This window comes from Chrysemys picta, chromosome 2 (genome assembly GCF_011386835.1).
Source record: "Chrysemys picta bellii isolate R12L10 chromosome 2, ASM1138683v2, whole genome shotgun sequence".
Lineage (NCBI taxonomy): Eukaryota > Metazoa > Chordata > Testudines > Emydidae > Chrysemys > Chrysemys picta.
Window position 1 is genome coordinate 70,442,652 of NC_088792.1, and position 25,294 is coordinate 70,467,945.

General features: G+C 41.7%; 1 protein-coding gene across 1 annotated transcript in view; it reads left to right on the forward strand.

The window, feature by feature from the left end:
• Positions 1-825: 825 nt before the first annotated feature.
• Positions 826-25,294, forward strand: part of KCNH8 (potassium voltage-gated channel subfamily H member 8) — a 356,652-nt gene continuing 332,183 nt past the window's right edge. The window contains exon 1 of the mRNA XM_008170570.3: positions 826-1,508. Within this exon, the coding sequence (XP_008168792.2) occupies positions 1,433-1,508 (76 nt within the window). The 5' untranslated portion in view covers positions 826-1,432. The remainder of the gene's footprint in view (positions 1,509-25,294) is intronic.

The window sequence follows — 25,294 nt, forward strand, 5'->3', positions numbered from 1 at the left end:
CATCTTGGTTCAATAGAACCTCAGTTATCTGGATCCTGCCAGCTTTTGCCTACGCCACCCAAGTCCCATGGTTATCTATTTGCACTGCACCTGGCTCTGATGTTCTTGTGAGCAACAGCACTGCAGAACTCAGATCCAGTGTCCCAGGTGGACCCAGCTGGATTCAATTTCTGGATACACATTTTTGCAACATTGATATATCACAATGCATTGGGGTTGAGACTACTCTAGGGGAGTAAGAGAAACTGTATACCCATTAAGTTTAGACAGTAAAACCAGAAGGGATGCAGCAAAAAAAATAGGTGGATCCAGCAGGTACTGTTGCCAAATTAGAGTTTTTGCAGCTTTCTGTACTAGACTGTGTACAAGGGGAGGGAGTCAGACCTTTTAGGAGGAATAGTAGCAGCAACACTTATTCTCTCTTTTAATGGTACAATTTGAAGGTTTGGGCCAAAAATTGGCAGGCTCCCGATGCTGGGTTTTTGCAATACTGCTATATCAGGGTCTACGTTTTTAAGGTGTAGTTTGGAATTGGAAGCCAGAAAGTGGGAGGATTTAGGTATTTGCAACAATACGGTGGGGTTTTTTGGGAGGAGGGGGACTGGATTTTTTGGGGTTGAAATGGAGTCTATATTCTTATGTTCTATTTAGGCAATAGAACTAAAAGGATTGAGGCCAAAAAACCGCCTGGAAACAGGTTTTTACAGCTCTATTGTGTTGGGGTTCATTACAGCCTGGATTTTATTAGTGAACTTGTTCTTTAAGCACTCTCTTTCTTTCTCTCTCTATAGGACTGGTGGAGGGGGTGTGACTGGCTGGATGCGGGAGCCTCAGCTGTTACCTTTCCGCTAGAAGGTGGAGTATTGTCAGATGAACGCACACTCAACGTGCACCCCAGTCATTTGCAATCCCAGCTGCCCTTAGCATCCTCCCTTACCCCCAGCCCACCTTTTCTCCTGGGACCACGCCCCTTCTGCCCAGGTGGCCCGCCACACACGCCAGCCAGAGGCTCCCCGCTCCGAGGAAGGGCTGAACAAAGCGCCTTGAGTGCAAACAAACAACCCCCGAACCACGCGCCCGCCACCCCACGCGGCTGCGGCTCCCACGTCGTGCAAGGAACCTCCCCCGCCCCCACACATACAAACCCCTCCCCGGGTCTCTCTCCCCAGCCAATCAAGGGGGGGAATGGAGCGCGCGGCGGCTGCTAGCGGGCGCAGCTGGCGGGCGGGAGCTCCGGCAGCTGGTGGAAGGGGGGAGGCGCCGAGCTCTCTCGCTAGCCTGTGTGTGGCCGGGGAGACGGGCGCTTCCCGGGTTCGGCGAAGTCGCAGCGGCCCGCGCTCCCCCCTTCCCTCTCCCCCCGCCCTTTGCACTTTCTTTGCGAGCCGCCCTCCCGGACAAAGTTTGATGGAGAATTTCGCACCGCGCTGGAAAGATGCCGGTGATGAAAGGATTGCTGGCCCCGCAGAACACCTTCCTCGACACCATCGCCACTCGCTTCGACGGCACGCGTGAGTCGGGGGCAGCGGGAGCGTGGTGGCCCCTTCCCATCCCTGCAGCGGAGCTGGGGGGCTGCAGGGGAGAAAGAGGCAGAGCTGGATGTCGGTCCGGCATTGCATGCACCCCTCTCCCCTGGTTGTGGTGGTGCGGCTTGGCAGCGGGGGCGGCTCTCAGCCCCTGGCTGGGAGGTGTCCCTGGTGTGCTGGTGTCGGCTGGGGCAGCTCGCCAGTTACCAAGAGACCGGGCTGCGCTTGGTGCCTCTTTGGGAACTTGCAGGGTTATTCCCGGACTGCGGTCCCGGCCGCTCCCAGCTGTTCTCTGCATGGAAGTTGTAGGCGCAGGCTGCTGCTTCCCGGGGCTTTCTGCCCCTCTCAGCCGCCCTCGTGTCGGCTGCGTGGTGCCGTGCAGCGGGTGCAGCCCCCCTGAGAGTAGGGCGCGAGGAGAGATGCAGGCTTCAGACTCGGGACGTGGCTTTGAAAATCTTTTTTTTTTAAATCTCTTTGACAAGATTTAAGCTTTTAATCAGGTTTTGTGTTGGCCAGACAGCTGTGCAGGGGGTTGTTGAATGAATGTCTGCGGCGGTTGAATGAATGAGTTTGGTATCGGAGTTGTGATTTCAGGACCCTGGACAGGTCCCGCTCCTCTCCCTTTGCGCGTCACTTACCTTCCAGCTGCTCTGACTTTTATTTAGTCTTACCACTTGCACCCAATTTTCTGCCCCCTTCCCTCCCCTCGGCTCTAACTGCTGCTCGGGTCAAGCCTGCTCAGCAGTTCCCTTGCGATGGGCTGCATCAATCTGTGGAGTTTGTTCAGGTGCGGGGAAATTAATTTGCGACTGGAGGCGCTAGGCTGTTGTTTAGGGGCTCCCTGTACCTAATGAGATGTTAGTCGTTATTGTAGTTTAAACACGCAACGGGGGAGAAAACGTTTCGCCAGCGTAAATCTTTTTCTTGGGGGTGGGGAGAAATCTGAAACGATTCATACTGGAGTGAAAATAAAATCTTTAAACTCATTTAACTTAGTTTTTCATTTTCTGCCAAACATTTTGATGTTTATATACTTCTAATCTTGTATCTATTGGCGTATTTTTATTACTATTTTGGTGTTAGTGTGAGATGAAAGAACTGAGCTCAATTACTATATCAATAAATTGTAAAATCTCAAGACACATAGTCACACAAATAACTGCACGGAAACATAAAATCACATTACAACTGTTTATCTAGTTTTGTATGAGACCTGAAGAAGAGCTGTGTATAGCTCCAAAGCTTGTCTTTCTTGCTAACCGAAGTTGATCCAATAAAAGAGATTACCTCACCTTCCTTGTCTCACTAATGTTTTTGGAAGGCTTTTAATAAATACATTAAGTATGACATCTTAGTGAATACATTCTGAAGTTTTTATTGAGGAAAAAAATCTACGTGACTAACTTATTTTAAAATAAGTTAAATATTAGCAATTAATAAACTTTCACACATAGTAATACACTTTTGCACAAAGTAATGGGAAACATATTCTTGATGTCTCTATTGAGGAAAATCCCCATTGGTTTCAGTGGAAGTTTTGCCTTTAAACGGGACTTTGGGATTTGGCTTCAATACCTGATAAACAGGCATTATTTAGAAGACATTACCATGGACAAATATATTTCTGCCTTTAAATGCTCCCAGAAATTCACAACAGAAAGTCTTATAATTGGCTGTGTATTACTGAGTGGGACTGATTGGGATGGGACTATATGTGGAGAATCATACTATTTGGTGTAAAGGGGGCAGCATCTGGCTCTTAATTTACAGATCCGTAGTTCTCTACCTTTCCAGACTACTGTACCCCTTTCAGGAGCCTGATTTGTCTTGCATACCCCAAGTTACACCTCACTTAAAAACTAAATAATTTCAAAATCAGACATAAAAATACAAAAGTGTCAGAGCCACGCTTTTACTGAAAAATTGCTTGCTTGCTTACTTTTGTCTGTATACAATTTTAGTTTGTGCTGACTTTGCTAGTGCATTTTATGTAGCTTATTGTAAAACTAGCCAAATATCTAGATGAGTTGGTGTACCCCCTGGAAGATCTCTGCATATGCCCAGGGGTACACATACCCCTGGTTGAGAACCACTGAGATAGATAATGCATTTTTATATTATTCAAATATATCAATTAAAACAAATAACATAAGTTATTAAACTATATCTTTCCTTGAAGAATGATAATATAGATCAAGTGCATAACATGATACAATTTTAAATCTGCAAAAATAGTTTTTTCACTTTGAGGCTGATTTGATATGATCTAGTTGGCTTTTTTAAAGTCTAAAATTTAATTTGCAAAGTACTTATTCCTGTGGTGGTTTAACTAGATTTTTTTTTTATATAGAGAAAAAATGCTGTTTTGTAAAGTCTAGCGCAAGCTCTGGGCCCAAATCTGCAAACTCTTAAGCAAGTGAGTAGGGTTACTCACCTGAGTAGTGTAGTAATATCAATGATACTGCTAGATTAAGAAAAGTTACTCAATGTGTAACTCTTTATGGGATCAGCCCTTTGTGTTTTTAAATATGATTATACATTTTATTTTGGGGTTGACATTCAATATTTAACACAGGATATGTTACATAAACTACTTTTGATTTCAGAAGTGATGATATTCTGTTATAAATATTTTTCTGCATGTTTTGTTACAGTAATGATGTCTGTAGTTAACAGACCTCCTTTTATTTTAAGCCTTTGGGAAGGATATATTTTTGTTGTCATCAATGATAGACTAATCCACCAATGCATCTTTAATCCAGAGGAGAATTAATTCTAATTCTGGGCAACAGTGCAGAAAAGGATTCCAGAAAACACTGGAAAATATGCTTCACTTCACATAGAACTTTATGAATGAGTTTTCATTATAATATTTCTCTTGGTTTTAATGTTGTACCAACTTACCCATATCATGAAATACACTGTGGGGGGAAAAAACAGAGAATCTAGAACATTTGTAGATAATGTGCACCCTCAAACATCAATGTTTAGTTTTATTATGTACTTTAGATACTCAGAACTTTCATGGTCATCATAATTTTAGTTGTATTATAACATCTGTGTTAGACTGAAATATAGACAATGATCATCAAACTATCGAATACATGTCCGTCACAGGGAGTCAGGGTACTACAGGAATTGCTCCATCCCTGATCCCCTGACAACACATTTATGCCCAAAAGCAGACCTCCTGCTGCCTCACATGCAAAGCAGGGCTTGCACACCTGGAGAAATAGGCTGCTCCCCTTAAGGTGTGTAGTACAGGCATGCTCCCTCTGCATTCTGGAAACCTCCTGATGTTTCCCATGTGGTGCTGTCCCTTCATATTGCCACGGTCTTGAGGCTGTGCCTAGTGGGCACATAAAAACTGCCATATTGGATCAGACTAATGGTCCTTCTAGCCCAGTTCCCTGTCTTCCGACAATGACCAATGCCAGGTGCTTCAGAGGCAATGACCAGAACAGGTAATCATCAAGTGATCCATCCTGTCACCCATTCCCAGCTTTGGCAAACAGAGGTTAGGGACACTTTAGAGCATGGTTTTGCATCCCTGCCCATCCTGGCTAATAGCCATTGATGGACCTGTCCTCCATGAACTTATCTAGTTCTTTTTTGAACCCTGTTCAAAACCCACAATTTGAACCCCACAATCTAGTAAAGCTCTCAGGAATTTCTCCACAAAACACTTTTTTAGTTGGAAAATGCTGATTCATCAAAACTAAAACTTTTGTGAGAAAGAGAGGGTTAGTTTTGACCAGGGACGGCTCCAGGGTTTTGGCCGCCCCAAGCAGCCCCCCCCCCCCCCCACGCACACACAAAAAGCTGTGATCTGCGGCAGCAATTCGGCGCAAGGTCCTTCGCTCCTAGTGGGAGTGAGGGACTGTCCGCCGAATAGCTGGACCTGCCACCCCTGTCCAGAGTGGCCATCCCAAGCACCAGCTTGCCAAGCTGGTGCCTGGAGCCGGCCCTGGTTTTGACAAATGTTTTTAGGGGGAAAAAAAGTTGAAAAAGATTTGATATTTTCAAAACAAGTAATTTTGATACTTTAAACAAGAAAAATTCCAGTTCTCTGGTTCAAAATCTTTCAAATTTGGAATTTTAAGATCATTATAGTTTATTTTTAGTAATAAATGGTTGACATCAAAATAAAACATTTAGTTTTTTTCAGATTTTTATCTCTTTGAACTTTTTTCAGTCTTTTGACTTTTTTTTGGTCCTGTCTGTGATGGGATTTCCCCCCCCCCCCATTTCAATTTTTTACAGATTTCAAAAACTGTTTCCCAGAAGATCTACAATCTAGACTATATATTAGAAAAATTTTCACATCAGAGCCTGATGTTGCTGCCGCTTCTGTTGTGGATTCTTATGCTACTTTCCTGTGGAGCATGGTTAAACTACATTTTAGTAAATGGACATGCCTAACTAAATTGTGCAGAAAACACACTATTTCTCAGTGTGATTTTACTCCCTAAAACCTCTCTAAAGATGAAAATCTGGAATTTTATAGTTGTTTTTCAGTGCTTTCTGTACCAAATGTTCTCAAATTCTAAATTAAATACACCTCTACCCCGATATAACACTGTCCTCAGGAGCCAAAAAATCTTTATAGGTGAAACTGCGTTATATCGAACTTGCTTTGATCCACCAGAGTGCACAGCCCCCCTCCCCCCCCCACCTCACCCCCGGAGCACTGCTTTACCGCTTTATATCTGAATTCGTGTTGTATCTGGTCACGTTATATCGGGGTGGAGGTGTATGTTTTTCCCCTGATTGCTAGCCCTGTAAACTGAATCTAGGATTTGAGTCAAGCTTGCTTACCATTAACTAACTGATAATGACCTCTCTGTAGGAGAACTTACACCTTCAGTTACCCTGTTTTCTACTTACAACTTGATTGACACACATGCAGACTCATTATTGTCAACATGTTGGTAAACAAGAAAGAATAGACTCCAGCTCTTAGGTTAGGTTTTGATTTGCTAGCAGGAATAAAATGCAGTAAAAAATTTTTTTCACTAAATGTGGGGAATGAGGCTACTGTGTGTATTATTTTTACAAATCTCATGTGCCACTCAAGTTATTTGATATTAACTTGCTTGACTGACAGGAATTAAATCAAAAAAGGCTGTTAAGGGAGAAACCCACAGGAAATGAAACTATGAAAGATATACGAATCTTTGAGGAAAGGTGGCTGGGCCATCAATGGGGAAGAAACTACCTATCTGGCTTTGTGCAGGCTAGAATGGTTTACTGTTCCCAAGCCTAAAACCTGTTCTCAAAGAGGATCTAAACCCTCAAAGATGTAAAAGGGGCTGCCTAGTTGTTTGTCAGTGAATAGGTGACAGGCTGGCAAAGTCGTATGAAGTGAGGTAGAAAATGCAGCTGGGGCAGTCTGTTTCTCTCTGATAGATATAGGGTTAGCTGAGCTGAGGGGAACTTACAAAGGTGTAAATCATATCCATGTGTGTAGGCTTTTTATTGTGTTAACCCATTTTCCTAAATGCTTTCTACTTTTGAGGAATTAATAAATGATGCTTTGTTTTGATTATGCTATCTCTGTGTCACTGCAAAGTATACTGTTAGAGGCTCCTCAAGGAAAAATATTGTGTACCAAAGTTGAATTGGGCCTGTGTCATTAACATGGCAGGAAGCCAGGTCTATGCCACAGTTCACCCTGTAGCCATGATGTGAAAATCAATACGCATGATTTTGAATATAGAGAAGAGGCCAGATCTTGGCCCCAAGTCTGGCTGCTTGTGCTACTCTGGCACTGATAGCTGAGATGCCATCTTAACCAGCTACCTGTGCATCCTCACAGTGTGAGTTGCTTGATGTCATAGGGTTGCTATGTCTGGCTAATCCCTGGCTACTGTTGCCAGCAAACATAACTTCGAGCAACCCTTAGTCTGACCTAAGCTGTTGCTTGAGACCAGCCTGGATGCTTCAGGATCAAAAGGATGTAAAGGTGACTTAAAGCTAGGGTGACCAGATATCCCATTTTTAAAGGGACAGTCCCATTTTTTGGGACTTTTTCTTATATAGGTGCCTATTACCCCCCACCCCCGTCCCGTTTTTTCACAGTTGCTATCTGGTCACCCTACTTAAAACCACCTTTGCTCTCTAGTTGCTGAGCTGCACCAGCTACAGAAGGGCTAGTCCTGAGGATTTGGTGCAAGAAGCATCTGTTACATAAAAATCGCACCTTTTTACTTGTTGCCTTTCAGAATAGAGCTGTGCTTTAAAGAAGGCTCTTTCATTTACACTGGATTCTGAGGTGATTTTTCTTCATAAAATATTTATTTGAATTAAGTTAATTTATTTTGTCTTGTTTTGTCTGAGACTAGAATTAATTTAGGAGTGGAGGAGAGTCATTCAGCAACTGACTAATTTTGCAGAATTGTATAATTATATATTTGGGGCCCAATCCTCAGCTGTGACCAGGTGACACCACACAATTGAAGGGGTGCCAAAGTGGCTCTAAGGTGGTGTCTCAGTCCAGGGACATCTCTTCTTTGGTCAGGTTCCCTGGAAGAAGTTACAGCAGCCTCCTGCACTGGGGCCAACGACCTCAAGAGGTTGTCATGGCAGTTGGGGATGATCAGTGTGTATAGAAGATCCAGCCTTGCTCCCTTTCTTCTCAGCAATGCAGGGGTAAGGGCTGGTGCATGAGTTGCCACGACTGAGGAGCCTTCATCATGCAGTCAGGTAAGATGACTTCAGGACAGCTTTCCACTGGAGCTGTACACAGCTGTCCTCCTACAGAGGAGGATCTGAACCATAGTTCTTTGCACTTCTAAAGCATCTCTTAAAGAGTTTTACAAACAATAACAAGTGAAACCTCACATCACACGGAGGAGGTAAATAATATTGTCCCTATTTAACAGGGTAATTGGAGAAGAGAAGCAATGTGAGTAAGATTCAGTAAAAAGTGAGTGGGAGAGCTCAGACTAAAAGATTCCTGATGCCCAGTTCTGTACTCTGACCGTTAGTCAACACTAGCATAAGAATGCTGAGTCAGACCAGTGGTCCATCTAGCCCAGTATCCTGTCTTCTGACAGTGGCCAATGCCAGATGCCTCAGAGAGAATGAAAAGAACAGAGCAATTATCAAGTGATCCATTCCCTGTCATCCAGTCCTGGCTTCTGGAAGTCAGAGACTTAAGCATGGGGTTGTGTCCCTGACCATCTTGGCTAATAGCCATTGATGAACCTATCCTCCATGAAGTTATCTTATTCTTTCTTGAACCCAGTTATATTTTTGGTATTCAAAATGTCCCCCGGCAACGAGTTTCACAGGTTGACTGTGCATTGTGTGAGGAAGTACTTCCTTGTATTGGTTTTATACCTATTGCCTATTAATTTAATTGCGTGACCCTTGGTTCTTGTGTTATGTGAAGGGGTCTTTCTTGAGTGGCAACAGCTAATTTAAACTCCATCATTTTGTATGTATAGTTGGGATTGGATCCCAATATGCATTACTTTGCATTTATCAACATTGAATTTCATCTGCCTTTTTGTTGCCCAGTCACCCAGTTTTGTGAGATTCTTTTGTAACTTTTCATGGTCTGTTTTGGACTTATCTTTAGTAGCTTTGTATCATCTGCAAACTTTGCTATGTCACTGTTCACCCCTTTTCCAAATCATTTATAACCTCTTGAAGAGCACTGGTCCCAATTCAGGTCCTTGCGGGACCCCACTACTTACCTCTCTCCAATTGGAAAACTAGCCATTTATTCCTACTCTTTATTTCCTATCTTTTAACTAGTTACTGATCCATGAGAGGACCTTCCCTCTTAGGCAAGAAAATCAGTCATGGGATAAGAGCCTTTGGTGAGGGATCTTGTCAAAGGCTTTCTGAAAGTCCAAGAACACTGTATCAACTGGATCACCTTTTTCCACATGCTTGTTTACTCCCTCAAGGAACTCTAATAGATTGGTGAGGCATGATTTCCCTTTACAAAAGCAGTGTTAACTCTTTCCCCCAAAAAACATGTTGTTCTATTTATCTGATAATTCTGTTCTTTACTTAAGTTTCAACCAATTTGTCTGGTACTGAAGTTAGGCTTACTGACCTGTAATTGCCAGGATCACCTCTGGAGTTTTTTGTAAAAATGGGTGTTGCATTAGCTATCCTTCAGTCATCTAATACAGAGGCTGATTTAAGTGATAGATTATATATCACAGGAAGAGTGCTAAAATTTTGTATTTAAGTTCCTTCAGAATTCTTTGGTGTATACCATCTGGTCCTAGTGATTTATTACTGTTTAGTTTTATCAACTTGGTCTAAAACCTCCCCTACTGACACACAAATCTGGGACAGTTCCTCAGATTTGACACTTAAAACGAATGGCTTAGGTTTGCATATCCTCTGCAATGAATTTTTGGTATCGGTCTTAACTTAGGGCTTAACTTACATTAGAGTTTAGTCGACAAAAGTTATATAGACAAGCAAAAAGCGCTATAATAAAAATCAATATTGCATGTTCATACCTGCTCCCTCTGTCAGCAGAGCACATCCACAGTTGGGGCCCTTTCATCAGCAGTGTGAGCAAGGCACTGTAGGTATCTATCCCACAGTGCAGCTCAACACCTTCTGCCGCTAGGTCTTGTGGGAAGGCGGAGTGGATCGCTGCACATCTTGGGACCGGGATCAATGTTCCATGATTCATTGTTTTCCATCCCAGCATTCCAGGGCTTCTGGCTTTCTTTCACAGCATTTTTCAAGGCCCTTGTTTGCTGTGCACCCCGGCATCTTTGTGTGAAGGGATGAATCCCACACTGCTTTCCTGTGCTCTGATAACTGTCATTAAAACATCACGAATGGCACTGCAGTTAATCATGAAGTTCCTAACTGAACAAGACTCCCAGATGCCTGACATGGTGTGTGATATGGATAGGAGCAACTTAGATTTCTTTTGACATTCACGGAACAGCTACACATGGTGGACTCTCACTTTTGGTGGGAGGATTGTATTGTCATGCAGGTCTGGGATGGCAAGCAGTGGCTACAGAACTTTTGGATGCGGAAAGCCACCTTCCTGGAACTATGTGTAGAGCTTGCCCCTGCGCTGCAGTGCAAGGACACCAGAATGAGACATGACTTATCAGTAGAGAAACACATGGCAATCAGTGTGGAAGCTGATGACTCCAGACTGCTACTGGTCAGTCACAAATCAGTTTGAAGTCGGGAAGTTGACCTTTGGGGCTGTGTTAATGCAAATGTGCAGGGCAACTAAACACATCCTGCTATGAAGGACTGTGACTCTGGGGAGTGTGCGTGAAATAGTGGATGGCTTTGCAGAATGGGTTTCCCTAACTGGGGAGGGGTGATAGATGGCACACACATTCCAATTTTGGCACCAGACCACCTTGCGATGGAGTGCATCAATAGGAAGGGGTACTTCTCCATGGTGTTGCAGGTGCTTGTGGATGACCGTGGGTGTTTCACTGACATCAATGTTGGGTGGTCTGGGAAGGTACATGACGCACACATCTTCAGGAACACCGGCCTATATAGAAAGCTGCAAGCAGGGACTTTCTTTCCAGACCAGAAGATTACAGTAGGGGATGTTGAAATGCCCATTTTGATCTTGGGAGACCCAGCATACTCTTACAGCCATGGCTCATTAAACCTTACACAGGAAACCTGTATAGCAGTAAGGAGTGGTTCAACAACAGGTTGAGTAGGTGTAAGATGATGATGGAATGCGCCTTTGGCAGATTAAAGGCATGCTGGCGGTGCCTTTATGGCAGATTAGATCTCAATGAGGATAATATATGCATGGTAATAGGCATGTGTTGTACATAATATTTGTAAATGTTCTGAATGTGCTGCAGGGGAGGGTGGGCATGCATCTGCTCAGTCTGCTTCATTTTTAAGGACTTCAGCATCTGTATTTGCTCCTCCATTACTTTAATCATCCGCACAGTAGCGTCCTTAACAAACTCCTGAATTTCTTTTCTGTCCTGTCTTTTGGCTTCCCTTCACTCTCTGCATTGAAAAACTGCAGTATCTCCTGGAATATGTCTTCTTTGCTCCATCTCGGGCACTTCCTTATCTGGCGGAGATGCTCGGCCGGTGTGCAGGCCACATCTGCAGAGTCATAAGAAACAATGCACAGAAACATGATTTTTAAGTTCACACGCAGCATTGAAGCATAATCACTTTCTCACTGACCCTTGACAAGCTTACATCTCGGCAAACACCCAAAGCATGGCGTCTTGGCCTGGGTGGGAGGCGCTCTACATAGGGAAAAGAGCACTCTGGAAGGGTTGTGGTGCAGCCAACTAGGGAAAAAATTCTAAATTCTCCCACACTTTTCCAGAGGCAGGGGTCACAGTAGCAGATATCTCACTCCTAAGGGTAAGCAGGAAAGCAAGGGCACATCTATTACATGCTTGTGGCTTCTGTCCTGGTCCCTATGCTGCTCGCCTGTGTGCCGCTTTGGTCCCTGCACAAGTGATTGCCGAATGGCGTGGGAAAGCTTCCTACAATGGGGGAAGGAACAAAGCAGCTCTGCCAAGGAACCTTTGGCAGAAGATTTCCGAGTACCTCCAGGAAAGTTTCTAAGAGATCTCTATGGAGGATTCCTGTGAGATCATGGCATGCATCAACACCCTGTTTCGCCATATTGATTTGCTGCACAGGGAAATGTCTGGCACACAGAAAAACAGCTAACCTTGTACACTTCTATACATCTCTCCTGCTTCTTGCTCACTGGAGAGCAACTGCTGAGACTGGCTAGACACCTCTGGAGTGGGAAACAGATCCTGGCTGTCTGCACCACCAAGCAACCCTGCTCTGGGCTCCACATCAACGTCTAACTCCACCTCTTCATCAAGGACTTTGTCCTTTGGGTTAGGTCCTCTTTCCACCACCTCCTGGACCGCTGAAATATCCATGGGGCTCTTGGTGGTGTAGGTATGGTCGCCACTGAGGATCGTGTCCAGCTCCTTATAGAACCAGTAGGTCTCCCCAAATACTGAGCAGATACCAGCAGCTCCGCAGTGGTCCACATGGGAGAGCATTTGCTGCGTGAAGCTGCCATGGTCACCTGGGAAGATGCAATGAGACCTCTCCACACTGAGCAAACAGGAAATGGAATTTCAAAAATTCCCCGGGGCTTTAAACGGGGAGGTTGTTTACCTGGCTGCAGGGCAGTGGAGTTCAAACTGCTGATCAGAGGGGTCAGGGTGGGCATTGTGGGACACCTCCTGGAGGCCAATTAAAGCGATTAAAATCAAGAGCAGTATCTGCACTGGCACTTTGTCGACAAAACTTTTGCACAAAGAGCCTTGCGTCTCTCGTTGGGGTGGTTTTATTTTGTCGCCAAAATGACATTTTTGCTGCCAAAAGTCACATCGTAGTGTGTATGTTTCTACTGTTTTGGTGACCAGAAGCTGCCTTTTGGTGACACAACTCTGCAGTGTAGCCAAAGCCTTAATTTCTCCATAGTGGTCTTGTCATTCTTGAATAGTCTTTTAGCACCTTGATTGTTCAGTGGCCCCACTGATTGTTTGGCAGGCTTTCGGCTTCTGATGTACTTAATTTTTGCTGTTAGTTTTTGTGTCTTTTGCTAGTTGTTCTTCAAATCCCTTTTTGGCCTGACTAATATTACCTTTACATTTGACTTGCCAGAGTTAATACTCCTTTCTGTTTTCCTAAATAGGATTTGACGTCCAGTTTTTAAAGGATGACTTTTTTTGCTTCTACCCACTTTTTTTACTATGTTGTTTAGCCATGGTGGAATTTTTTTGATCCTCTGACTTTTTATTTTATTTTATTTATTTGAGGCTCAAATTAAATGTGTGCTCAATTAGGGCTTTTTAAATAGCTTCCAAGCATTTCATTCTTGTGGCTGTTACTTTTAATTACTGTTTAAATAGCTTCCTCATTTTGGTGTAGTTTCCCTTTTTGAAGTTAAATGCTACTGCAAGGGGCATTTCCCCCCCTACAAGGATGTTTAAATTTAATTACCTTATGGTTGCTATTACTGAGGGTTTCAGCTATATTTATCTCTCAGATGAGATCCAGTGCTCCACTTAGGACAAAATCAAGAACGGTCCTCTTGTGGGTTCAGGAGTAGCTGCTACAAGAAGCAGTCATGGATGGAGTCTAGAAATTGTATCTCTGCATTCCATCCTGATGTGACATATACCCAGTCAATATGGGGCTAGTTGAAATCCCCCATTATTATTGGGTTTTCCATTCACAGTAATTAGCATTTCACAATCACTGCCACCATTCTGATCTGGCTATTCTCTTATTATTCAAGCCTGGAATTTCTATCTGTAGTGATTCTATGATACAGTTTGAGTCATTTAAGATTTTTACTATATTTGACTCTGCTTTTTTTCTACTTATAGTGCTACCCCCACCAGCGCAACCTACTCTGTCATTCCTATATATTTTGTATCCTAGTATTACTGTGGGCCATTGGGTATCATCATTCCATCAAGTTTCTGTGATGCCTTTTATATCAATATCCCCATTCAATACCAGACACTCAAGTTCACCCATCTTAGTATTTAGACTTCTTGCATTTGTATACAAGCACTTGTAAGACTTGTCAACATTTAATTGTCTTCCTTAATGTGATGTAATTGAATGGTACCCTTGTTCATTTGACTTTCTCTTCAGTTCCTACCTGTACTTTATCACCTTAGATTCTCCCCTTTACTAGGCTATGGAGTATTCTCTTTAATCCTCTCCTAAGGGATGTGTGTGTTCAAATCATGTGCTCCTCGGCACCTGTTCACTTCCCCCAGTCCTTAGGTTTTTTTTTTTTTAAACTGCCTCTTGTATGTTTTAAATTAAGCTTGCTGTACCTTATTCAGTTGATCACAGTAGAACTCTCTATATAGATATTCTAAATCTAATAGAATGATGAGAGTTCTTTACTACTCATAATGGTTGTGCTGTAGAAGAATAAAGAATGTCACATTTATTCCTGATATAAGTTCACTGAAGTAAATGGAGTTACTGTAGAGGTGGGGCTACTCCATTATTTGCTTTGGAAGCTCTGGAGCAGATTTAAAAAGTAGCTCTAATTATAAATTAGACTCTTTTAACCTAACTTTTTTCTGTGAGTACTCGTAATAATTTTATAAATATCATTCCTTTCATATGCAAAGCAGATGTGCTTAGAGCACTGACCAACATAACAAAATGATTAAAATATGATAAAAACATCATAGTGCTTCCAGTACGCATAAAATAGAAATCCGTTTGTGTGAGGTTGTGTTGTTCAATTATAACTAATTTGAGACTAAGAGCCTAATTTAAGTGTGACCTGCTTTCATTTGTAGTGCAGCACTACCTTGCCCTGCTGCTGAAAAAGAAAAGGTGGGAAGTGGGGGGGAGGGAAGAGAAGTCAAATTAAAATCTCCCTCTACAAATCTCAAAGCTCGCTCTCAAACTTCATATGGGAAAAACTTCCTTGATAGAAGGAAATTTCTGTTTTGTGGAGCTTCTCTGTGCCAAGAAACCATTGGCTGCTTTTGTGTTCCAAGACCTTGTAATATGACTCAAGGGCTTTAGAACAGCTGTTAGACTTAAAAAACTAGTATGTTCAGAGATGGCATTGAATATCCCTTGAATGCTCCTAAAACTTTAATCTAGCCTGTCAATCACTGCACAGAGAGTTAAAACAGATTGCAGTGTGGGAAAACTCCCTGCCTTCTCTTGTTGACCTTACACTCAGGGCTGGTATTTTTAACAAAAATCTAGTGTCTTGTGATCTTGCAATGAAATATGCCTTCTAAAATCTGGCTGATAGTAAGTTTCTGCAAGCTGTCTGTCCTATTTTTGGTGGCTGTTCAGTGCTGAAGTTAAGGAATCCTTCGGTCCTTTTATGAGCGTTCCCCCCCCCCCCCCCATATGTCTTTTAAGAAGGGCTAGCTATCTGTCTTCAAAACTCTCTCTTCAGTAGTATTTTAAAGGATTTTCCAGGAATGTTCTCCATCTGACATTAAATAAAAAAAATAATAATAATAATAGTTCACAATAATCCCCAGGATATAATTTGAATAGCCATCTCCTTAATGGAAGCACTATTTCTTTTTTTATTAACACAAACTGAATCTGATAGGCATATATTTTATATAAAGGAAGAAAACAGATAACAAGGAATGTCAAGAGTTGCCTTCATATTACACAACTTCCAGGTGAATTTGTCTCCAATGGGATAAAAAGGCATAACTATTTCTATAGCTTTGTTTCTCTTCCTCAGAGGAATTTAGGAAATTTAATGAAAACTATAGGGAAAAAAACTACTATCTGTGTTAATACAAAATGCCATGAAAACCCTGGTTCTTGGTCAATTTCCTAACTTCTTCTTCATAATGGCAAATCCCAAAGGATGTGGCCTTCTTTTCAAGTGAGCTCCATCTGGATTGAGCCCCAGCAAGGTGCTTAAGGTGGTCTGATTGTATCTTGTCACATCATTAAAGGTTTTGGTGCCCATGTGATCGTTGGATGTGTAGGAATATTCTTTGGTACACACACTTCAGAATTCATTGCCCTTTCTTTTTTTTCTATGTCCATACCAAGAAAGCTGCAGAAACTGAACCCCTGCTGATAGAGGTGCTTGCTGTTTTCAGCTTCGAATAGCTTCATTTCTGATCTTCTCATGCCACTTCATATGGAGCAGCTACTGGAGCAGAGGAGAACTGAAAATGTCAATCTAGTGTTCTTCAGCCTTCCTTAGTGCCTATGTTTCACTTACATGCAACTGAGTTGGATAACTGGTTTTATAGATCCTCAGCTTTGCAGGAAGCTTGATGTCACAACATCCATATGGAGGCCGCTGAAGGGCCTGATACATAGCTGCAGCTACTGCTATACCAGCATCCATATCATTCAAGAATTCTCCAGCACAGTGTATTTGTTGCCCAAATATTTGTTGGCTACAACCTGCTGAATATCCTATCTGGGCAGGTTAATACTGAGGTGGTTGTAACCTGGAGCTGGAGGCTGTTTGATGGCAATGGCCAGGGACTTTGTTTTATCAGGATTAATCACCAGACCAATGTATGCCACTTCTTGACGAACCAGATTAGCCATCAGCTGCAGTCATCCACCAAACTGAGCCAACCATAAAATGACAAACAGAATGGTGGTCAGCTGAATGTTGCTGATAGCTGCCTCTTCAAGGTAATCCATCACCCAAACCATGCCAATATTGATGGTGACAGGTCACAATCTTGCTAAACTCCCATGGCGATAGGAAAACATGCTTTGTATCCGCCATTGACTCAACCAGAGCTTTTAGTTCCATTATAGAGATTTTCTGTCAATGACACTATTGTCCTATGGATGCCAAGATGCTTCATCAGAGCCCACAAACTTGCTGAATGCACTGAGTCAAAGGCCTGATTGCAGTCTATGAAAGTGCTGTGTGCAGCTTATTAAATCCAGCCAACTTCTCCAAAAATTGTCTCAAGGTAAAGATCTGGTCAGTAATAGAACAACCAGGGTCTAAAGCTATACTTGGTATTCAAGCCTTTGCCATAAAGGATGTCGCTGATTTGAGATATTAACATGGAAGCAAATACTTCTCCTGGGACTGATAATAGCATAATTCTTCTATAGTTGCTACATTTGACTTTATGGCCCTTTTTGAACAGAGGCAGAATAACAGCCTTCTTCCAGTCATTGGGGATATTAGTATACCAGATGGTTTGGAAGAATCTATTGCAGCCATAAAACAATACTCTCCCCTGTCTTCAGCAACTCGGGTAGTGTTACAAACCACTGGTACCTTCCCAGGCTTCAACTTATGGACTGAAGTCCAGACCTCTTCTTGGTTGAAGGAAGATGGATCTACCAGAATTTCCTGCCCTTTTTCAAATAGAAGAGGGACTGAAGGTGACAGACAATTGAGGAGCATCTTGAAATGATCTTTCCATTGATGCAACTGATCCTGCAGATTATGGCTGCTGCTGCCATCCTGATTCTGTACAGGAAAAGCCTCACCAAAGGCTCTTCCATAAACTAAGTTGTCATGGGATAAGAGGGAAGATCCTTTCATGGATTGAGAACTGGTTAAAAGACAGGGGACAAAGGGTAGGAATAAATGGTACATTTTCAGAATGGAGAGGGGTAACTAGTGATGTTCCCCAAGGGTCAGCCCTAGACCAATCCTATTCAACTTATTCATAAATGATCTGGACAAAGGGGTAGACAGTGACATGGCAAAGTTTGCAGATTATACTAAACTGCTTAAGATAGTTAAGACCAAAGCAGACTGTGAAGAACTTCAAAAAGATCTCACAAAACTAAGTGACTGGGCAACAAAATGGCAAATGAAATTTAATGTGGATAAATGTAAAGTAATGCACATTGGAAAAAATAATCCCAACTATACATACAATCTGATGGGGGGGCTAATTTAGCTACAACTAATCAGGAAAGAGAGCTTGGAGTCATCATGGATAGTTCTCTGAAGACGTCCACACAGTGTGCAGCGGCAGTCAAAAAAGCAAACCGGATGTTAGGAATCATTAAAAAAGGGATAGAGAATAAGAATGAGAATATCTTATTGCCCTTATATAAATCCATGGTACGCCCACATCTTGACTACTGGGTACAGATGTGGTCTCATCTCAAAAAAGATATACTGGCATTAGAAAAAGTTCAGAAAAGGGCAACTAAAATGATTAGGGGTTTGGAATGGGTCCCATATGAGGAGAGATTAAAGAGGCTAGGACCTTTCAGCTTGGAAAAGAGGAGACTAAGGGGGGATATGATAGAGGTGTATAAAATCATGAGTGGTGTGGAGAAAGTGAATAAGGAAAAGTTATTTACTTGTTCCCAGAATATAAGAACTAGGGGCCACCAAATGAAATTTAAAACAAATAAAAGGAAGTTCTTCTTCACACAGTGCACAATCAACCTGTGGAACTCCTTGCCTGATGAGGTTGTGAAGGCTAGAACTATAACCGGGTTTAAAAGAAAACTAGATCACCTCAATGAATTTAAGTCCATTAATGGCTATTAGCCAGGATGGGTAAGCAATGGTGTCCCTAGCCTCTGTTTGTCAGAGGGTGGAGATGGATGGCAGGAGAGAGATCACTTGATCATTACCTGTTAGGTTCACTCCCTCTGGGACACCTGGCTTTGGCCACTGTCGGTAGACAGGATGCTGGACCGGATGGACCTTTGGTCTGACCCAGTATGGCCATTCTTATGCCACCTTCTCTGAAAACACCATGAAGTTGAGTAAAGGGTGTGAAGATCATGCCTGGCAACAGCCTGTTCTAAACTGGCTGTCTGGATTCCTTTTTTTTTTTTCTTTCTTTCTTTCTTTTTGCATGATGACTTGACAGTGTTCTCAAGTCAAACCCATTCAGCCTTTGCTTTTGTGGTCTACTAGCATGTCTTTGAAGACTCAAATTGTAGCTTCACTATTTCCTTAGTTCCAACTGCTGTCAGCATCTTCAGGCTGATCCATGGATGACATTTGAAGGGTAGGTCCTAGCACTGAGTTCACAGTAGTCAGCACTGATGACTTGAAACAACGCCATTTCTCATCGGAGTACAGAGGGAGTGAAACATCAGTTCCTACTGTTTCAGTGTGCTTATGCTATTCAGAACAGAAAGCCATCTGATAGCTTGGTTATAATAAGAGCTTTAGATTGAATCAGATTAATTTCAGCCCATTAACTGGCTGTCTTCAAAGTCTCAAAGTGCACTTCTGTCAGCAGAAGCCAGTGTTAACATGGCAAACTACAAAGCTGATATGTAGGTGAAATTTATTGCCCAAATAGCAAACTTTCTAGGAAAAGAGGGTTGGATTTTCAAATATGTCTAGTATAGACCTAACTTTGCTACCATTGAAGTCAACCGGAATTTGACTTCCATTAAAGTTGAACACTAGCAGGCCAATATTGAATAAATTTGAAAATTCCCTCAAAGCATTAACAAAAGGACACTGATTTCTGTTACATTAGTGTGAATCATCTGGGATTACTCTGAGGTCATTTATTTGCTCCAGACCCACATTGGAGTAAATGAGATCAGAATCTGACCCTAAGAAGTAAGAATGTTAACTTATTCATGTAATTTTTTAATTTTACAAATTCTGTATATCGCTCCATTGTTTTTGGAAAGTTCTTTCCCTAGTTCTGAATACGAAGTGGAATAGTGAAATTGGTAGCTAAATTAAATCTTCCAGTGAACAGTACAGTGGGTATTGATGTCTCTCTTGGTAGCAAAGAATGTAATATTCAGGCAATGCAAATCTAATACACCTCCAGTATACTGAGAATATGTTTATCTCTTCCATCAACCAAAGTTATTTTCTCCATTAAATCTATATCAGGCGTTTTATTTTGCTTTCCCTTCAAGATGAACCTATTGAAATGCACAGAGATCTCTGAGGCTTGTGTGGCACTGAAACTTCTTATTGCTAAATTATGTGTTTTTCTTTTCTTTTCTTTGAGCTTTCTGGAGAGATGTCCTTATTCATGTCAGAACGACCTTCCTTACTTCAAGGATCTGAGAGAGAGGGAGCTCTGAACTGGGAATCTTATCATTTTGTTAGATTCTCTCCCTCTCTCCCCCCCCCCACCCCCCAAGACAGAATTATCCATTGAATTGGACTAGAGTTTATCTAAATATCAAATATCTGGTCTGATGAGAGAAACTTGCACTAATTGTGTTCCCCCTTCCACCTCCTCTTCCCTCTTCCCCCACCCCCCCTCCACAACCTTGGAATGAACAGTGGTAGAGAACAGAGAGGGTATAATGTATTGGCAGCTTTACATTTTAAAAGAGAAAAAAATTCTCAGAAATAAACTTTTTCACCAAAAAAAAAAAAAAAGATTCATATCTTTGGCTAAAACACCTTTAGTAAACCATTAATGACCATATTGTTTCAGAAGTCAGTTTAAATATAATGTACCAGATTAAAATACAAAAGTATTGTTAATCATAGCTTTTCTTTTGTAGTCATGGACTGGTGCATATACCTATGAAGTAATATCTAATGGTTTGAGATACAGAAATGTTTGAATTATCATATCCTGTTATCAACTATTTTCTTCATTCAAGTGTTGTGTAATAAGTTGGCTGAACTGTGATTCTTGAAACAAGTTTGTCTGAGGCCAATGTGAATAACTAAAAGTTTTTGGGATGGTTATTCTCTCTTTTTCACCTGTGACTAGTAGAAAAGAAAATCATAGTTTCAGAGACTAAGGTTATTGACTAGAGTATTATATGTTTCAATAAATGAAAGTTTCAAGTAGGAGAGGATAGTTTAATATTAAAGTAAGAAAATAAGTTGTATATGTACAAAGATCAAAGAAACTTAACAGGATCACTGATAACTCTAGATTATACTTATTCCTGCCTTGAGTGCAGGGGACTGCACTAGAAGACCTCTTGAGGTCCCTTCCAGTCCTATGATTCTATGAACTTGGAAGAAAATGTGTGGAGCCTGATTCTCAGTTACTCTAGTCCAGCACTTGGGGCATGAGCAAAGGTGGCACAAAGCCACTTCTGTGTTCCCCATATTATGGGGCTGTTTATGGGTCCTATTGTAAGAGAGTAGCCCAAAGGCGGCCCTAAAACTTATGCTCTGATCCCCATGGCCTCCTATGCAAACAATATCCATAGTACTAGGTATTCATGCCATGCTCCTTCCCTAGCCCTCCCTCAACACTCCCCTTACACTTGGGGCTGAAAGCAGGATGTGTAGTGATTAAATGTATCTCTTTAATCTCTTCTTCTGCTTTTAAATAAATATCAATTTAAAACATGTTTAAATGACTGAACTTGGAGGAAATACTTGCACACTATTCAATAGCCTTTGAATGCCCGCATTTAATTTTAATTGCTTACCCTCTTTGTGAAAGTGATTTTTTTCACTTGCAATTCAGTTACAGGATCAAATAATAGTTGAACCATTTACTACCTGATTTTGCACCCACAATCAAGTAGATGCAAGTGCAACTAGTGGAGATGTGAATTATGCCTGTAAAAGGGAGGCCACCCTTCTCAAATTAACTACTTACTACGTGCAAAAGTGAGAGGGATATTATTGGAATCTGAATGAGATGTATTGAAGAGTGAGTTTTATAGATATTGGATGATGATTAGTTAGAGGAATGATTGATTTGTAGAAGAGGGTGAAGTGGTCAGATGTGTTATTGTGTACAAAACATGTTTATCCAAGTAGCAGAGCAAGGGTGCACTACCTGGTTGTGACCTTGCACTCTATATGATTTTAAGAAAATATGCTAATGAATTTAAATATAATATAACTGGAATATGCTTTATGCAAAAGGTCTCTTGTAAGATATCATTACAAAGCTTATAATCTACTGAGTGTTGTCATCCTATTTGTATAAATGTACCACTCTTGTATCTGAAACTAGAAATATGAAATATAACTCTGAGAGCCTATTGTAATTATGCAAAGTGTGGGCCATTAATGGTGGTTTGGAATCTTGATGACTCTCATTAACCAGGACAATTGTCTGCACGTGGCTCTGTTTTACTTGTAAGTCTCCCTGTATACTTGTGCTGGAAAGTGGGTAATGAAGTCTTACAGTGACATGTGATCATGTCACCTGAACTGGAATCCATCTTTAACCCTGTGCTTTTCCATTGAGAAGGAGGGGGTGGGAACCCAGAGAGGGACAAAGGATTCCCGCCTTATGCAAAAGATATATAAATGGGTGGAACAGAAGAAAGGGGGTGTCCATCATGAGAAATCCCCTAGCCACCACCTGAGCTGGAACAAGGGCTGTACCAGGGGAAAGGACTGTGCCCAGACTAGGAAGGCATCCAGTCTGTGAAAGAGACTTATTGAAACATCTCTGAGGGTGAGATTTTATCCGTACTTGGTTGTATTATGCTTAGATTTGCGTGATTTGTTTTATTTTGCTTGGTAATTCACTTCTGTCTGTCACTACTTGGAACCACTTAAATCCTACTTTCTGTATTTAATAAAATCACTTTTACTTATTAATTAACCCAGAGTATGTATTAATACCTGATTGGGGTGCAAACAGCTGTGCATATCTCTCTATCAGTGTTATAGAGGGTGAACAATTTATGAGTTTACCCTGTATAAAGCTTATATAGGGTAAAACTGATTTATTTGGGGTTTGTACCCCATTGGGAGTTGGACATCTGAGTGTTAAAGACAGGAACACTTCTGTAAATTGCTTTCAGTTTAGCCTACAGCTGTCAGGGCACGTGGTTCAGACCCTGGGTCTGGCTCAAACCAGGCAGGGCACTGAGTTCCTAAGCTGCCAGGGCAGGAAAGCAGGGGCAGAAGTAGTCTTGGCACATCAGTTGGCAGCCCCCAGAGGGTTTCTGTGATCCAACCCGTCACACTGGTAATAAGCTGTGAATCACTAATCAATTTGCTGAGTGAACAGTGGGCAGTGGCTTGGAATGAACTAAAGAGGAATAACCATGTCAGAAGTCTCTTATGGAATATTGCTAAGTTATAGTCTTCTGTGAAGTCAATTACAAGTTAGTGGCTGATTTGCTGGAGAAGCGATGTCTCTTTCTTTAATCACAAAACCATCCATCCTCCCTGTACTAAAGTAGTGGACTGTGACCTGGGAAACTTGGTCTCATTTCCCAGCTATGTCACAGACTTCCTGTGTGGCCATGAGCAAATTATTTAGTCTTTCTGGGCCTCAGTTCTTCATTTGTAAAAGGGGGATAATAATACCTTGTGCTTCCTTGTCTGTTTGTCATATTCATCTGTTCTCTCTCATCTAAAACGTATGTGAACTCTTTAGGGCATGGACTGTATTTTTTTTTTTTTTGGGGTGTATGTGTGTTTTTGTACAATGTCTCATACATTGGAAGTGGAACCTCTAAGTGCTACTGTAATTCAAATTAATAATAATCCTTGTCCTCCTTAGGCAACAGGAGAGATGCAAAGGGCAATCGGAGTGTGAGAGAGGGTTGTAGGTTGTGGTGATGTTGGTGACCTGTGGAGACTATTCAGCTGGAAGTAAATTCACATCCAGGTGATTCACTTTCTGGTATTAAGCAAATCTTGCAAGCTGATCTTGTGATATTTGTAGCACCTTTTGAAGTGGAATCAAAATGGGCTCCGGAAGGCTCTGATTCTGGCTGGAACACACATTCCCAAGAATTAGAACAGATAGCTGAATCACCAACACTTAGGAAATATTCAGAGAGGAAAAATGTTCCAATAAGTTTTAGTTTTTGTCCATTTCTATCATGAACTAGTTGAGCCACTAATTTTTTATTGTGGGTAAACAGAGTTGTTGTTGATGTAAATGGTTTTTCTTACATAAGCAGTAACACAGAGGGATTTTTACTAGGCCTGTGGAGCTGATATTTGAAGCTGTCAGAAATTAGTTTCCTCTTCACCCTAACACTATTCTAACAAAAATCAATTACTTCCCTGCTCCTCCTTGCAATCATCTGCATTTGGTGCCTTTTTGTAGAGTGAAAAATGATTTGTTTTAATTATGAGAGAAAACACACTTTAGTCTAAACAGGAGAAATTGTTCATGTACACTTCCTCCTCCTAATAGATTCCCCTAGTAATGGTTGCATGGACTATATGCTGTGTTAGCTACTGTTATTAACAGAAAATCAGGTGGATCCTTTCACTTGTGCTTTTGACTCTGAATATTTTGCTAATTTTCTTTTTATTTAATTATCCTAAACCAATGTGGTGAGCATTACATCATCCAAAATGGAAGCAACTACCAAATATCCTTTTTTCCTGGGTAACACATTTAACCAATCACAATCATATACAATTGTGGAAATGAATTTCTTCATGATGAACATCGGGGGGAGGTGGGAGGAAGAACTTCTATATACAACAAAATTGTAGATGTACAGAAAAGGTAAGTTTGCCCAACAACCAGCCCTGCAAGTGGCAGGTGAATAGTAAAATTTTACTAATCTTCCTAGTGAAATAGGTTCATTCCTGCATCATCACTTCTCACTCCCATTCTGCTTTAAAGCCCATTTTGTCTTTGATTCCTGTTTGGACAGGGTCCTCCCACTGAAAGGAAGAAAGGGGAAAGCAAAACAATGTCTCTCTGTAGGCTACTAAAGTACTGTGTATGACATATACCATATGGTGTAGATCTTAATGAGCTGAATTTTAAGATTTGTCTGAAACCATTACAAGTAAAACAACAGTTTGGAGATAATACTGGGGCATTCTTATAGGGATATATTTTTGCTAATAAGGCTGATGTGATTTTCCATGATCTACTATTTGGAAAACACTTTCAGGGTTACAATTAAAAACATTGAGACATATTTTGGTGCCTTATTGTGTAGGAGCTAACTTCGAGACCTACTAATGATTTCAATAGGACTATAGTAGAACAGAGTGCCACTCAGTGTGAGTAATGCGGGCAGAACTTAAGCTATAATTGGTTGCTTTCACTAGCTTGAATTATTTCTCTCCCTTACTTGCACAGCAGGTCCCCTCTGCGTGCCAGCTTGGAATAGATCTCCATGGAAGGGACAGGGTTTGCTGCTGGAATGGCATTGTCTCACATGTCTAGGAGGAGCCAGAGCTTGGCTGCTTAGGGGAGGTGTGGATGACCCAGGGCAGGGGAAGGAGATTGACACATCAACCCCAGATTTGTGGAGATGTCCAAAAAATCATATCTTATCAAGCTGTATCATCTTTTCCACAAAGTCCCCGTCTCCCTCCACCAGCCCCCATGTGCATTTTCAGGGATTGCGTTGGGGTGCGATGGTGTGATAGGGTGAACTAGCAAGGTTAACAAGCTATTGTGGGCTCA